This window comes from Leucoraja erinacea, chromosome 4 (genome assembly GCF_028641065.1).
Source record: "Leucoraja erinacea ecotype New England chromosome 4, Leri_hhj_1, whole genome shotgun sequence".
NCBI lineage: Eukaryota > Metazoa > Chordata > Chondrichthyes > Rajiformes > Rajidae > Leucoraja > Leucoraja erinaceus.
In genome coordinates this window covers 12,239,542-12,256,171 of record NC_073380.1, presented here as the reverse complement: position 1 = coordinate 12,256,171, position 16,630 = coordinate 12,239,542, and the positions used below count along the sequence as shown (strand labels likewise).

General features: G+C 44.1%; 2 protein-coding genes across 6 annotated transcripts in view; one reads left to right on the top strand and one right to left on the bottom strand.

Moving 5' to 3' along the window:
* LOC129696152 (epithelial splicing regulatory protein 1-like) overlaps nt 1–3,481 on the bottom strand; it is a 111,367-nt gene extending 107,886 nt beyond the window's left edge. The window contains exon 1 of the mRNA XM_055633680.1: nt 3,382–3,481. The gene's annotated coding sequence lies outside the window, so the exon portion shown is untranslated. The remainder of the gene's footprint in view (nt 1–3,381) is intronic.
* The window catches only part of virma (vir like m6A methyltransferase associated), a 66,277-nt gene continuing 53,058 nt past the window's right edge, over nt 3,412–16,630 (top strand). For all 5 annotated transcript variants that reach the window (XM_055633674.1, XM_055633676.1, XM_055633673.1 and 2 more), the window contains exons 1-4: nt 3,412–3,618; nt 14,870–14,985; nt 15,229–15,315; nt 15,955–16,003. In XM_055633674.1, the coding sequence (XP_055489649.1) occupies nt 3,427–3,618; nt 14,870–14,985; nt 15,229–15,315; nt 15,955–16,003 (444 nt within the window). In that variant the 5' untranslated portion in view covers nt 3,412–3,426. The remainder of the gene's footprint in view (nt 3,619–14,869; nt 14,986–15,228; nt 15,316–15,954; nt 16,004–16,630) is intronic.

Here is a 16,630-nt window from a genome sequence, read left to right as displayed (position 1 = left end):
CCTGGGAATTAACCTTGTAAACCTACGCTGCACTCCCTCAATAGTAAGAATGTCCTTCCTGAAATTCGGGGACCAAAACTACACACAATACTCCAGGTGTGGTCTCACTAGGGCTCTGTACAACTGCAGAAGGACCTCTTTGCTCCTATATTCGATTCCTCTTGTTATAAAGGCCAACATGCCATTCGTTTTCTTCACTGCCTGCTGTACTTACATGCTTACTTTCATTGACTGATGTACAAGGGCCCCCAGATCCCGTTGTACTTCCCCTTTTCCCTACTTGACGCCATTTAGATAGGAATCTGCCTTCCTGTTTTTGCTACCAAAGTGGATAACCTCACATTTATCCGCATTAAACTTCATCTACCATGCATCTGCCCACTCCCCCAACCTGTCCAAGTCACCCTGCATTCTCACAGCATCCTCACAGTTCACACTGCCACCCAGCTTTGTGTCATCTGCAAATTTTCTAATGTTACTTTGAATCCCTTCATCCAAATCATTGATGTATATTGTAAATAACTGCGATCCCAGCACCGAGCCATGCGGTACCCCACTAGCCACTGCCTGCCATTCTGAAAGGGACCCGTTAATCCCTACTCTTTGTTTCCTGTCTGCCAACCACTTCTCTATCCATGTCAGCACTCTACCCCCAATACCATGTGCCCTAATTTAGCCCACTAATCTCCTATGTGGGACCTTATCAAATGCTTTCTGAAAGTCCAGGTACACTACATCTACTGGCTCTCCCTTGTCCATTTTCCTAGTTACATCTTCAAAAAATTCCAGAAGGTTAGTCAAGCCACTACTATATCAGGAAGATTGTTGTGTCCTGCTTAGTGAAGACAGATCCAAAGTACCTGTTCAACTCATCTGCCATTTCCTTTCCCCCATAATAAATTCAAATTTTTCGGTCTTCAAGGGTCCAAGTTTGGTCTTACCTAATTTTTTCCTCTTCACATACCTAAAGAAGCTTTTACTATCCTGCTTTATATTCTTGACTAGCTTATCTTCGTACCTCATCTTTTCTCCCCGTATTGCCTTTTTGGTTATCTTCTGTTGTTCTTTAAACATTACCCAATCCTCTTGCTTCCCGCTCATCTTTGCTACGTTGTACTTCTTTGCTTTAATTTTTATACTGTTCCTGACATCCCTTGTCAGCCATGGTTGTCCCTTTCTCCCCTTGGAATCGTTCTTCCTCCGAGGAATGAACTGATCCTGCACCTTCTGTATTATTCCTAGAAACACCTGCCATTTTTGTTCCACTGTCATCCGTGCTAGTGTATCTTTCCAGTCAACTTTGGCCAGCTCCTCCCTCATGGCCCCATAGTCCCTTTTATTCCACTGCAACACTGACACCTCCAATCTACTCTTCTCCCTCTCCAATTGTAGATTAAACCTGACCATGTTATGGTCACTGGCTCCTCATGGCTCATTAACCTCGAGGTCCTTTATCAAATCCGGTTCATTACATAACACTAAATCCAGAAGTGCCTTCTCCCTGGTAGGCTCCAATACAAGCTGTTCTAAGCATCCATCACAAAGACACTCTACAAAGTCCCTTTCTTGGGGTCCAGTACCAACCTGATTTTCCCTGTCTACTTGGATGTTGAAATCTCCCATAACAACCACAGCATTACTTTTACTACATGCCAATTTAAACTCGATTCAACTTGCGCCCTATATCCAGGCTACTATTTGGGGGTCTGTAGATTAGTCCCATTCGGATCTTTATACCCTTACAATTCCTTAGTTCTATCCATACTGACTCCACATTTCTTGTTTCAATGTCACACCTTGCAAGGGACTGAATTTCATTCCTCACCAACAGGGCAACCCCACCCTCTCTGCCCACCTGTCTGTCTTTTCGATAGAAGGTATACCCTTGAATATTCAGTTCCCAGCACTGGCCCTCTTGCAGTCATGTCTCAGTAATTCCCACAACATCATACTTGCCAGTTTCTAACTGAGCCTCAAGCTCATCCACTTTATTCCTTATACCTCTTAAATTGTGGAGTACAGAGGTAAATAAATAAATGATTGGTCTTTGTCTCAAACATTATGGAGGGCACTGTCTGTTTAAGGTGAAGGGGAAATGATTTAATAGGAATCCGATGGGTAGCGTTTTCACACAAAGGGTGGTGGGTGTATGGAACATCGTTTGAGAAACAGTTAAGACAGGTACACGGATAGGACAGGTTTGACAATAGACAATAGGTGCAGGAGTAGGCCATTCGGCCCTTCGAGCCAGCACCGCTATTCAATGTGATCATAGCTGATCATCCCCAATCAGTACCCCGTTCCTGCCTTCTCCCCATATCCCCTGACTCTGCTATTTTTAAAAGCCCTATCTAGCTCTCTCTTGAAAGCATCCAGAGAACCTGCCTCCACTGCCTTCTGAGGCAGAGAATTCCACAGACTCACCACTCTCGGTGAGAAAAAGTGTTTCCTCGTCTCCGTTCTAAATGGCTTACTCCTTATTCTTAAACTGTGGCCCCTGGTTCTGGACTCCCCCAATATCGGGAATATGTTTCCTGCCTCTAGCGTGTCCAAACCCTTAACAATCTTACATGTTTCAATGAGATACCCTCTCATCCTTCTAAATCCAGAGTGTTTGGAGGGATATCTGGATCTGGATGTAGTTCGCTGAAAAGCTCTAAGTAGAGTATCATTCAGCACTATGATAGTGGTGGGGTGGACGTGCAAAATGGACCAAGCACAGGCAAGTGAGACATGTGTGGACAAGTTGGGCCAAAGGGCCTGTTCCCACACTGTATCACTATGTCTTTCTTCTTCTTCTATATAGTGTTTTTTGGCGGTTTGCAAACAACTTTTTTGGTGCATTACCGCCACCAACTGGCATGGAGTGCGGATCAAACAACACCATTACATACACTAACATCCTATATCCTTCCGAACAAATTGGTTACCCTAAGAAAAAGCAACAGGATTTGATAGCACTTATTTGAACTCCCTTGCAAAATATCTACCAAATCAAATTGTACTCCTTCTTTTCTGAACTGCTCACTCATCCGTTCTCTCTCCTCCTCATACCTCTCACAATGTACGATGACATGCTCTATCGTTTCCTCTTGCCCACAGTATTCACATCTGCCTGTATTATGCTTGCCCATTACAAAAAGTGTACTGTTCAGACCAGTGTGTCCAAATCTAATTCTTGAAATCATTGTCTCCTCTTCTCTGTTTTTTTCCTGCACATCTCATCTCTCCCACTTTCCTCTGGACTCTGTAGAACCACCGTCCTTTCCGCTCTTCATCCCATTGCTTTTGCCATCTTTCCTTCAGTCTTTGCTTAATAATGTCTTTGATTTCAGTTTTACCTATGTTAATACTTAAATCAATCTTACTTCTTTTTGTTACCTCTTTTGCTACCTTATCTTCACTATGTCTCTGGACACTGGATGGATGGCCTTTGTTGTTGTCCTTGGGGTTGGGGCTGGGCCCGAGCATGCGCAGTGCCCCCACTACAACAACAACAACAACAACGCGACCGGAAGTGGCGGTAGCGGCGGAGGCGGAAGTGAGCGTCGAGCCGTCATGGCGGACGCGGTGGCGGAGCTTCTGTTTCTCGACACCTTCAAACACAGCAACTCTGAGGTAAAGTAAGTCTCCGCTTCACCCCTCCCTCCCTATCCCAGTTGCAGCCTGTGCGCGGCTCACTGCGGGCACCGCCGCCGCCACGGGGAATGGAGGAGGAGCCCGGCCTCCGATGGTGGAGATTACCAGCGGGATTTAAAAACAAAAACAACGCAGAGAGAGGGGAAAAACACACACAAGCGCCTACGGAGATACTCAACGGGTCCGGGCAGTGTCCGTGGAGAGAGGAGCAGCGGCGGCAGCAGCGGCAGCAGCGGGACCTGCTCTCCCCGGCTCCAACCGTCAAGGCAGAACCAACCGGGCCTTGGAGAATTAAACCCGCATCGACCGAGGAAAGGAGGCGGGCGTGGAGAACAAAAGGGAACGTCTCTGCCATGAAGGAGGGCAGGAGGGGTTAAGCTTCGACTGCAGTGGTGTTACTGGCTGGAATAGTGTGTAAATAACACAAACAATGGTGTTACTGGCTGGAATAGTGTGTAAATAACACAAACAATGGTGTTACTGGCTGGAATAGTGTGTAAATAACACAAAACAATGGTGTTACTGGCTGGAATAGTGTGCAAATAACACAAACAATGGTGTTACTGGCTAGAATAGTGTGTAAACGACACAAACAATGGTGTTACTGGCTGGAATAGTGTGTAAATGACACTAAACAATGGTGGTACTGGCTGAAATAGTGTGTAAACGACACAAACAATGGTGTTACTGGCTGGAATAGTGTGTAAATAACACAAAACAATGGTGTTACTGGCTGGAATAGTGTGTTACTGGCAAATGACACAAACAATGGTGTTACTGGATGGAATAGTGTGCAAACGACACAACCAATGGTGTTACTGGCTGGGAGTGTGTAAACTACATTATTAATGGTGTTACTGGCTGAAATAGTGTGCAAACGACACAAACAATGGTGTTACTGGATGGAATAGTGTGTAAATGACGCTAGCAATGGTGTTACTGGCTGGAATAGTGTGCAAATGACACTTGTAATGGTGTTACTGGCCGGAATAGTGTGCAAACGACACTAGCAATGGTGTTACTGGCTGGAATAGTGTGCAAACGATGCTAGCAATGGTTTTATTTACTGAAATGTGTAAGAGACGCTAGCAATGGTGTTACTGGCTGAAAAGCCGTACTTCTAGGGTGGTTATCTCTGGATTGCTTCCTATATCTCGTGCTGGTGAGGGCAGGAACAGGGGATCTGAATGTGTGGCTGGGGGGAGGGAGCAGGGGTTTAGATTTATAGATCACTGGGATCTCTTCTGGGGTGGGGGTGGCCTGTACAAAAGTGACGGGTTACACCTTAAATGGCCTGTCCCACTTGGCGATATTTTTCGGCAACTGAAGACATCATTGACTGACGTATCAGGTCACCGTGAAATTTGCGGCGTTATGACATATGACGCGCGGTGTTTTTTCAAGTGTCGCAACATTTTTTTGTCGTCGCTGGATTTTGAAATATTCAAAATCTTTTGGTGACATGATATGACAACGGCAGTCGCTGAAAAAAATCGTCAAGTGGGACAGGCCCTTAACTGGAGGAGGACCAAGATTCTGGCAGGCATGTTTGCTCGTGTTACACATGTGGGTTTAAACTAAATAGCAGGGGTGGGGGTGTTATCTACAGGACCCCAAACAGTAGCCTGGATATAGGGTGCAAGTTGATCAAGAGTTAAAATTGGCATATCTTAAAGATAATGCTACAGTTGTTATGGGAGACTGGGAAAATCTGGTTGGTACTGGACCCCAAGAAAGGGAGTTTGTGGAATGCCTCCAAGATGGATTCTTCGAGCAGCTTGTACTGGAGCCTACCAGGGAGAAGGCAGCTCTGGAATTAGTGTTGTGTAATGTCAGATAGTTAGATAGAGCTCTTAAAGATAGCGGAGTCAAGGGATATGGGGAGAAGGGGGTAATGATTGTGGATGATCAGCCATGATCACAGTGAATGGCGGTTCTGGCTCGTAGGGCCGAATGGCCTACTCCTGCACCTGCTGTCTATTGTCTGTTGGAATGGTGTAAACATTGCTAGCAGTGGTGTTACTGGCTGAAATTGTGTAAGCGATGCTAGGAATTATGTTACTGACTGAAATAGGGTGTAAACTACACTGGTCGTAGGTGAAATGGGTGTAAATGACACTAGCAATGGTGTTACTGGCTGAAATGGGTGTAAAGAACACATATCAGTGATGTCTCTGGCTGAAATATGTGTAAACTACACTGGTAGTGGTCAGTGGCTGAAATTGTTTGTAAATGACACCAGCAGTGTAGTAGGTGGCTAAAATGGGTATAAACGACACTAGCAGTGGTGTGACACAAAATGCTGGAGTAACTCAGTGAGATGGGCAGCATCTCTGGAGAGAAGGAATGGGTGACGTTTTGGGTTGAGATGCTTCTTCAGACTGATGTCAGGGGAGTGGGCATGACAGAGATTGAATGTAGTTGGAGATAGTAAGACTGGTGGGAGAACTGGGGAGGGGATGGAGAGAGGGCTATTTGAAGTTAGAGAAGTCAATGTTCTTACTGCTGGGGTGTAAACTACCCAAGCGCAATATGAGGTGCTGTTCCTTTGATTTGCGCTGGGCCTCACTCTGACAATGGAGGAGGCCCAGGACAGAAAGGTCAGATTGGGAATGGGAGGGGGAGTTAAAGTGCTGAGCAACCGGGAGATCAGGTTGATTAAGGCGGACTGAGCGGAGGTGTTCAGCGAAATGATTGCCAGACCTGCGCTATGTCTCGCCGATGTACATAAGTTGACACCTGGAACAGAAGATGAGGTTGGAGGAGGTGCAAATTAACCTCTGCCTCACCTGAAAAAACTGTCGGAGTCCTTGGATAGAGTCAAGGGGGGAGGTAAAGGGACAGGTGTTGCATCTCCTGTGGTTGCAGGGGAATGTAACTGGGGAGGGGGTGGTTTGGGCGGGAAGAGATGAGTTGACCATGCAGTTGCGGAGGGAACGGTCTCTGCGGAAAGCAGAAAGGGGTGGAGATGGGATGATGTGGCCGGTAGTAGGATCCCTTTGGAGGTGGCGAAAATGTTGGAGGATGTAACACACTGAAATAGTGTGTAAACGGTACTGATAGTGGATAGTGGACAGTGGCTGAAATAGTGTGTAAATGACACTAGCAGTGGTGTTAGTCTGAAATAGTATGTAAACGACATCAGTGGTGTTACTGTCTGAAATAGTGTGTCAATGGCACTGGTAGTGGTTACTGAGTGAAATGGGTGTAAATGACACTAGCAGTAGTGTCACTGGGTGAAATCAAGTTCAATAACTGGCTGAAATAGGATGTAGTGGAGTAGTGGCTGCAATATGATGTAAACGACACTAGTGTTATTGGCTGCATTAATGTGTATATGACGCTAGCAATGGTGTTACTGGTCGAAATAGGATGTAAGCGATACTACCAGTGGTGTTACTGGCTGAGATCTTTGTAGGCCCCCCTCGGTCATGACTGACCATGGGTGATACATCCTAGCTGTTGGCTGCTTGCTCCAAACCTCGGCTAGAGCAGCGTCACTTGTGGCTGAAGAGACCAATGCGGAAGTGACAGTCTCTGTCGTAAAGTCACATTTGTGTGTGGTCTCTGGTTTGTTGAAGTTGCCGCGCTCCTTTCTATGTGCCCGCTTGTCTGCCGCTGCCTTCAACAGCTTCTCTTCCCCCGTTTTGAGTTGTTGGTTCAGGGTACCTCTCCACCTCGTGCGGTCAGCTGCAAGGCTCTCCCAGGACTCCACATCGATGTCGAGCGCCTTCATACCTCTCTTGCAAACATCCTTGTAACGTAGCTGGGGGCGGCCGACTGGTCAAAATAGGGTGTAATAGGCTGAGATAGAACATACACAACACTAGTAGCGTTTTTACCGGCTGAAGTAGGGTGTAAAAGACAATATCAAGTGGCGTCTGGCTAAAATAGGGCGTAAATGGCATTCGCAGTGGTGTCTGGCTGGAATGGGGTGTGAAGGGTGGTAGTTCATAACAATTGTGCTGCGTGGAGGCATAAAGCAAGTGAGATTAAAAATTATCTGGAAAGAGAAAGGAATTTAAATGCTGTAAATGTGAGCTGTAAGGCTGGCATGTATAACTATCTGAAATCACTGGATTATGGAAAATTACTATGGATTTATTTATTTTTATATATACATGTGCGAACAGGTGTCAGTGGTTTTACGGGAGAAGGCAGGAGAATGGGGTTGAGAGGGAAAGACGGATCAGGCATGATTGAATGGTGGAGTAGACCTGATGGGCCGAATGGCCTAATTCTGCTCCAGTGACTTGTGAAGTAGTCCAACATCCCCATTGAGGTGGAAGAGCATTGGGCCGTGTCCCAGCTTCTGGAAGGACTGTTCAGAAGCTTGATAACAGATGGAGAAGAAGTTATTCTTGGGTCTGATGGTATGCCCTTTCAAGCTTCCACGTCTACTGCCTGAGGGAAGTAGGGAGAAGAAGGAATGACCGACCTGGTTGGGAAGAGTCTTTGAGTATGTTGGCTATTTTCCTGCGGCAATATGAAGTTTAGTTGCAATCAACGGTGGCAAATCTGTCTGAGTGATGACTAGTTACATCCTCAACTCTCTGCGATGTCTCAAGAGTCAAAAGTGTTTTATTGACATATATCCTGGAACAGAGCAATGACATTATTACTTGCAGCAACTTAACAGATACGTAACCATAGTACTCAGTAGACAACGTAATAAGCAACAAAAGGAAGTTTATTATATAAAACAAACAAACATATAGACGAAGACAAGTCCCTAGTGCATTCAAGTTTGGAGTTTAGTTTGAGATTGTGGTGTTCAATTGCCGATGGTTGTTGAGAAGAAGCTGCTTACATTTTTCTGCTCCGTCTTTTTGATGGCAGGAGTGAAATGAGAGTATGGCCAGCGTGGTGTGGGTCTGTTGACGATGCTGGCTAACCTTGTTGAGGCAACACTTCCTATAGATCCCATTAATGGTGGGGATGTCAGTACCCATGATAGTCTGGGCTGTGTTCACCACCTTTTGTGATCTCCTTTCTTCCTGGATGTTTGAGTTGGCGAACCAGGCCATGATGCGACCAGTCAATATTCTCTCTAGTGTACAAGAGAGTTTTCGTCGATATACCAAATCTCCTTAATCTCCAAGGAGGTAGAGACGTTGATGGACTTTCATTATTATTTATTTGATTGCGTCGATGTGTGGGGTCCAGGACAGTTCCTCAGTGATATGTACACGCAGCAGCGTGAAATTTTTAACTCTCCTCTACTGACCCGTCGATGAAGACAAGTTTGTTGATCCTTGGCCTTCGTCTTCTCAAGCCAAGAATCTGCTCTTTGGTTTTACTGATGCTGAGAGCAATGTTGGTGTAATATCAGATGTTCCTCAAACTTAAATTGAACGTTTTCGGAAAACAATTGATTTATGGAATTTTCACTGGATAATAACTTATAGCACCCAATATCATAAAATGTGGCAAGAAATTGATTTGTTTCTTTCAAATAATCAAACCACCCTAGCCATGCTCTCAACTTGATTGGGAAGAAGGTATAAGCTTCTGAAAACTGTGACCATCAGGTTCAAGAACAGCTTCTTCCCAACAAACATTGGGCTCTTGGACACAAACTAAATTATGAACTGTGGACTGGCATTGGTTGCATTAAGCACTTTGCGCTTTTTTTTTGCTAGTATTGAGCTTGTTAATTTTTTTTGTTTTTTTTGTTTTGTTATCTATGAGTATTGTGTCTACAGGCATGTTACTGCTGTAAGTAGGAAGTTGTTTGGTTGTTGGTACATAAGACAGATAAACACTCCACTCTTGAAGGGAGAAGGAAAAAAAATGCAGGGGAACCGCTGAGGAGTGCTGTTTACATTGTATACATACGTTTTAACTTTTCTGCCTTTGCCCACGATCATAGTGATGGACCACTCTGGCCAGAGTTTTCACCTGTAGCCTCCTATCTAGCCTGAACATGGGGGGGCACCCTTGTTTACTGGTGAGGTGGGCGCATCGAATGTGCCGTGCATGTTTCTTGCCACTGAGAATTCTTTGACAATTTTTCAAAGTTAGGGCTGGAGCTTTTTCTTCTGTGAAAGTTGAAAGTTCCTTCAATAATTATTCAAAATAATTTCTATTTAACAGCAAAAAATGTATTTTACAGCAAGCTGAAAAATACTGATAAGTGTTTGTTACATTAATTTAATGGAAAAGTGCCGATCGAAGCAATGGTTTGTCAATTTCAATTGCTTGTCATAAGGAAGAGGAATAGAATTAGGCCAATCAGCCCATCGAGTCTACTCCGCCATTCAATCATGGCTGATCTCTCTCTCCCTCCTAATCCCATTCTCCTGCCTTCACATAAACATAGAAATTAGGTGCAGGAGTAGGCCATTTGGCCCTTCGAGCCTGCACCGCCATTCAATATGATCATGGATGATCATCCAACTCAGTATCCCGTACCTGCCTTCTCTCCATACCCCCTAATCCCCTTAGCCACAAGGGCCACATCTAACTCCCTCTTAAATATAGCCAATGAACTGGCCTCAACTACCCTCTGTCGCAGAGAGTTCCAGAGATTCACCACTCTCTGTGTGAAAAAGGTTCTTCTCATCTCGGTTTTAAAGGATTTCCCCCTTATCTTTAAGCTGTGACCCCTTGTCCTGGACTTCCCTAACATCGGGAACAATCTTCCTGCATCTAGCCTGTCCAACCCCTTAAGAATTTTGTAGGTTTCTATAAGATCCCCTCTCAATCTCCTAAATTCTAGAGAGTATAAACCAAGTCTATCCAGTCTTTCTTCATAAGACAGTCCTGACATCCCAGGAATCAGTCTGGTGAACCGTCTCTGCACTCCCTCTATGGCAATAATGTCCTTCCTCAGATTTGGAGACCAAAATTGTACGCAATACTCCAGGTGTGTTCTCACCAAGACCCTGTACAACTGCAGTAGAACCTCCCTGCTCCTATACTCAAATCCTTTTGCAATGAAAGCTAACATACCATTCGCTTTCTTTACTGCCTGCTGCACCTGCATGCCTACCTTCAATGACTGGTGTACCATGACACCCAGGTCTCGCTGCATCTCCCCCTTTCCCAATCGGCCACCATTTAGATAATAGTCTGCTTTCCCGTTTTTTGCCCCAAAATGGATAACCTCACATTTATCCACATTATACTGCATCTGCCAAACATTTGCCGACTCACCCAGCCTATCCAAGTCACCTTGCAGTCTCCTAGCATCCTCCTCACAGCTAACACTGCCCCCCAGCTTAGTGTCATCCGCAAACTTGGAGATATCGCCTTCAATTCCCTCATCCAGATCATTAATATATATTGTAAATAGCTGGGGTCCTAGCACTGAGCCTTGCGGTATCCCACTAGTCACTGCCTGCCATTGTGAAAAGGACCCGTTTACTCCTACTCTTTGCTTCCTGTTTGCCAGCCAGTTCTCTTTCCACATCAATACTGAACCCCCAATGCCTTGTGCTTTAAGTTTGTATACTAATCTCTTATGTGGGACCTTGTCGAAAGCCTTCTGGAGGTCCAGATACACCACATCCACTGGTTCTCCCCTATCCACGCTACTAGTTAAATCATCGAAAAATTCTATAAGATTCGTCAGACATGATTTACCTTTCGTAAATCCATGCTGACTTTGTCCAATGATTTCACCACTTTCCAAATGTGCTGCTATCCCATCTTTAATAACTGACTCTAGCAGTTGCCCCACTACCGATGTTAGACTAACTGGTCTGTAATTCCCCGTTTTCTCTCTCCCTCCCTTCTTAAAAAGTGGGGTTACGTTTGCTACCCGCCAATCTTCAGGAACTACTCCAGAATCTAAAGAGTATTGAAAGATTATTACTAATGCATCCACTATTTCTGGAGCTACTTCCTTAAGTACTCTGGGATGCAGCCTATCTGGCCCTGGGGATTTATCGGCCTTTAATCCATTCAATTTACCCAACACCACTTCCCGGCTAACCTGGATTTCACTCAATTCCTCCAACTCCTTTGACCCGCGGTCCCCTGCTATTTCCGGCAAATTATTTATGTCTTCCTTAGTGAAGACGGAACCAAAGTAGTTATTGAATTGGTCCGCCATATCCTTGTCCCCATGATCAACTCGCCTGTTTCTGACTGCAAAGGACCTACATTTGTTTTAACTAATCTCTTTCTTTTCACATATCTATAAAAACTTTTGCAGTCAGTTTTTATGTTCCCTGCCAGTTTTCTTTCATAATCTATTTTCCCTTTCCTAATTAAGCCCTTTGTCCTCCTCTGCTGGTCTTTGAATTTCTCCCAGTCCTCCGGTATGCTGCTTTTTCTGGCTAATTTGTACGCATCATCCTTCGCTTTGATACTATCCCTGCTTTCCCTTGTTATCCATGGATATACTACCTTCCCTGATTAATTCTTTTGCCAAACTGGTATGAACAATTTTTGTAGTTCATCCATGCAGCCTTTAAATGTCTTCCATTGCATATCCACCGTCAACCCTTTTAGAATTAATTGCCAGTCAATCTTGGCTAATTCACGTCTCATACCCTCAAAGTTACCTTTCTTTAAGTTCAGAACCATTGTTTCTGAATTAACAATGTCACTCTCCATCCTAATGAAGAACTCAACCATATTATGGTCACTCTTGCCCAAGGGGGCACGTACAACAAGATTGCTAACTAACCCTTCCTCATTACTCAATACCCAGTCTAAAATAGCCTGCTCTCTCGTTGGTTCCTCTACATGTTGATTTAGATAACTATCCCGCATACATTCCAAGAAATCCTCTTCCTCAGCACCCCTGCCAATTTGATTCACCCAATCTATATGTAGATTGAAGTCACCCATTATAACTGTTTTGCCTTTGTCGCACGCATTTCTAATTTCCTGTTTGAACCATCTCCATTCACTACTACTGTTAGGTGGCCTTCACAACACCCAGCGTTTTCTGCCCCTTAGTACGCAGCTCTACCCATACCGATTTCCTCCAAACTAATGTCCTTCCTTTCCATTGCATAATCCCCTCTCTAATCAGTAACGCTACCCCACCTCCTTTTCCTTTCTGTCTATCCCTCCTGAATATTGAATATCCCTGGATGTTCAGCTCCCAGCCTTGGTCACCCTGGAGCCATGTCTCCGTGATCCCAACTATATCATAATCATTAATAGCTATCTGCACATTGAACTCATCCACCTTATTACGAATGCTCCTTGCATCGAGACACAAAGCCTTCAGGCTTGTTTTTACAACACTCTTACCCTTTATACAATTATGTTGAAAAGTGGCCCTTTTTGATTTTTGTCCTGGTTTTGTCTGCCTGCCACTTTTACTTTTCACCTTGCTACCTATTTCTTCTACCCTCATTTTACACCCCTCGGTCTCTACGCTCACACATTTAAGAAATCCTTTCCCTTTAACTCCATCCTCGACTATCCCATTCAACACCCCACCCCCCTTATTCAGTTTAACGCCACCCGTGTAGCAGTGGCAAACCTGCCTGCCAGAATGCTGGTCCCACACCTGTTAAGACGCAATCCGTCCCTTTTGTACAGTTCCCCCTTACCCCAAAACAGATCCCAGTGATCTAAGAATCTAAATCCCTGCCCCGTGCACCAGTTCCTCAGCCACACGTTCAGGTCCCGTAGCTCCCTGTTCCTGCTCGCCAGCACTGGGAACTGGAAGCAAACTGGAGATAACAATCCTGGAGGTCCTGCTTTTCAACATTTTTCCGAGCTCTCTAAAGTCACGCTGCAGAATATTCATCCCCTTTTTTCCGACATCGTTTGTGTCGACATGCACTACCACTTCCGGATGTTCACCTCCGCCCTTGAGGATTTTCTGCACTCTGTCCGTGTCATCCTGGTTCCTGGCGCCGGGAAGGCAGCACACCATCCTCGCATCCCGTCTGTTGCCGCAGAAACCCCTGTCCGTACCTCTCACAATGGAGTCTCCCACTACAATGGCCTTGCCTGCCTTAGGCCTTTTTGGTTTTGGCTCAACAGCCCTATTCGCATCGCAAGCCATTCCACCGCTCTTCTGTCCCAACAGCTTCTAAGCGGATGAATCTGTTTACAAGAGGTACACCACCCGGGGACGTGGCATTCCATGCTTCCCTCCCTTTCTCACGGTCTCCCACCTTCTCTCTTCCAGTACCTTAGGTGTAACAATCGTACTGTAGGACTTGTCGAGGAACGACTCCGTTTCTCGTACGAACCGGAGGTCATCCACTTGCTTCTCCAGTTCCCCAACATGGCCCTTCAGGAGCTCTACCCGGATGCACTTCTCGCATTTGTAGCAGCCAAAGGCACCAGCGGTGTCCTTGACCTCCCACATACTGCAAGCATCACACTGAATCAGCTTGCTTGACATCTCCTTCTTTTGTCTCTACCTCTCAAGCGTATTGCGTGGTCTCCTCGCCTCACTGAAGACTCTTGAGCCAAAGACTCATACTTTACTCACAGGGCACTTCCCTCACAAGGCCACTCACTCACTGCAGCTCGCTAAGAGCTGTCCTGCTTAAATTGACTGATAAATTGCCTGATTTACCAATTTACAAAGCAAATTCCTCAGTTTTCAACTGTTTTCACCCCTCTGACTCACTTCTCTCCTCCCACTTGGGCTGGAGCCAATCAGTCGTATCTCTTGCTAATCTGCTGCTGCTGTTGTTCCTCCCAAATCTACAGCAGTTCTGACATCGTACGAATCAAGAATCTATTCAATTCAATTCAATTCAACTTTATTGTCATTGCACAAATACGAGTACAGGTACAACAAAATGCAGTTTAGCGTCTGGTCATAGTGCAAGATAGTAGAAATAAAAATACTGGTTAAACAATGTGTGCACTGTGGATGAATTAAACTGGTACATAGGCAAATAAATGTATACAAATGGGAGCGTATAAAAGATAGCTAGCAACGAGACTGTGAGTTCAGCAGTATCTCTGCCTTAAAAATATCCACTAACTTGGCCTCCACAGCCTTCTGTTGCAAAGAATTCCAAAGATTCACCACCCTCTGACTAAATAAATGTCTCCTCATCTCCTTCCTAAAAGAACATCCTTTAATTCTGAGGCTATGACCTCAAGCCCTAGACTCTCCCACTACAAGTGACACTGATGAAATGACCTAATTCTGCTCCTATGTCTTATGGTCTTAGAACAGGAATGTGACGAGCATGTGCAAATGCCATGGAAATTTAAAAACGCTGCTGACAGAAGATTAGAGCTCCAATAAGAAAGTGCTGTTTCTAAATTTTATTTTTCCTGTACCTTCTAGCAAAATACACACGTGGATGTAGTTCGCTTTCCTTGTGTGGTTTACATAAATGAGGTTCGTGTCATTCCTCCTGGAGTCAAAGCTCACAATAGCTTGCCTGACAGTGGGGCATATGGGTAAGTGACGATGGGTGGGGATACCTCTTGAGTTTCTTGAATTATTAGTCAACTTAAATGTTAATGTCCTTGCAAGGGACCAATAGTCTAATAATCTTTGATCAAATTAATATCTATCAAGGGTGAAAAAAATCAGCGGTAAATTTTCTAATATAAATGAGCATTGCTGCAAGTTTATGACATAAATCGCATTGGATTAGAATGTAGTGTTTTGCTTGATGTGTTGTCTTTACTTGTCTTCAGGGAGACCTCCCCACATGCTTTTCAGTTAGACTTGTTTTTCAACAACGTCAGTAAACCAAGCGCGCCTGTTTTCGACCGATTAGGAAGGTAAGAGCAATTGTCACTTTTTAATTTGGGTTTTGATCTGCAACTGAATTGAGTGCCAGTTGTGTAAAAAAAATGTTTGCGCTGATGTGTGTTAAAGTTTAAAAAAAAAAAAGTATTTTAGCTAACTATTTGAGTCATTATCTGAATCAAGCATTTAGTTTATGGGGGGGGGGGGGGGGGGGAAGAAGAAAGAAAAAATGAAAATGTCTTTCTCTTGTTACATTTTCACAAATGCCTTCCAATCATCTCATGCATACGGGCATTCTGGTCGCCATTTATCACTTGGGAACAATAATTGTCAAAGGGTTATTGCAGATTGCATTAAATTTGTCACATTAAATTACCATGAACTGACAAGGGCTTCTATCCCTGACTGATCATGTTATTTGTTTCGGCTTCTCAATGCAGCAGAGTGTCATTCTCTGGGTTTAGAGAGAGGTTTCATTACTCTGTGCATGAAATGAATGGAGAGAGACTTTGTGATGTATGAATTCTTAAAATGGACAGAATTAAAAATGATCAGCAGGTTATTTAAAAGTGTTTTAGTTGATTCATCTAACAAAGTTCTATCTTAGATTTTTTAAATTGTAAAACAATATTTTGAAATAAGTGTAACCTATCTCTTATGTTCTTCCACAGTCTTGATTATGATGAAAATGCATCTATCATTTTTAGACCAAGCAATAAGGTAAGCTTGTTGCCAGTGTATGTTGTATTTTGTGAAGCAATTGCTTTTTATAACGTATACTGTCCTCGTTTGTCCTCCTTTTGCGATGTCATTGATTTTTATCTGTCCTTGCATTCCCTCAAATGTCAGTGAATGGGTGAGGCAGGTAAACTACATTGAGTGCTGAATTTGTTGCCTAGTTTTTGAATGGGTTGCTCCATCAACTTTTACAGTATTTGTATTTTTTTAAATTTGAGTCATATTTCCCTCTCTGGTACAGTAGATTTAGTTGGGGGTGAAAAAACCTGTAGATTATTCCAGTTCTAATTTTATCTGTAAGTTATCAAAATTTGATGTTTTAATGTTTATTTAAATTGTAAGAAAATATTTGTCTAGAAATTCTAGTTTACCCTTTTGCAAACATTGAAACGTAGAAAATAGGTGCAGGAGTAGGCCTTTCGGCCCTTCAATATGATCATGTCTGATCATCCAAAATCAGTATCCCCATTCCTGCCTTTTCCCCATATCTCTTGATTCCATTAGCCCTAAGAGCTATATCTAACTCTCTTGAAAACATCCAGTGAATTGGCCTCCACTGCCTTCTGTGGCAGAGAATTCCACAGACTCACAACTCTCTGGATGAAAAAG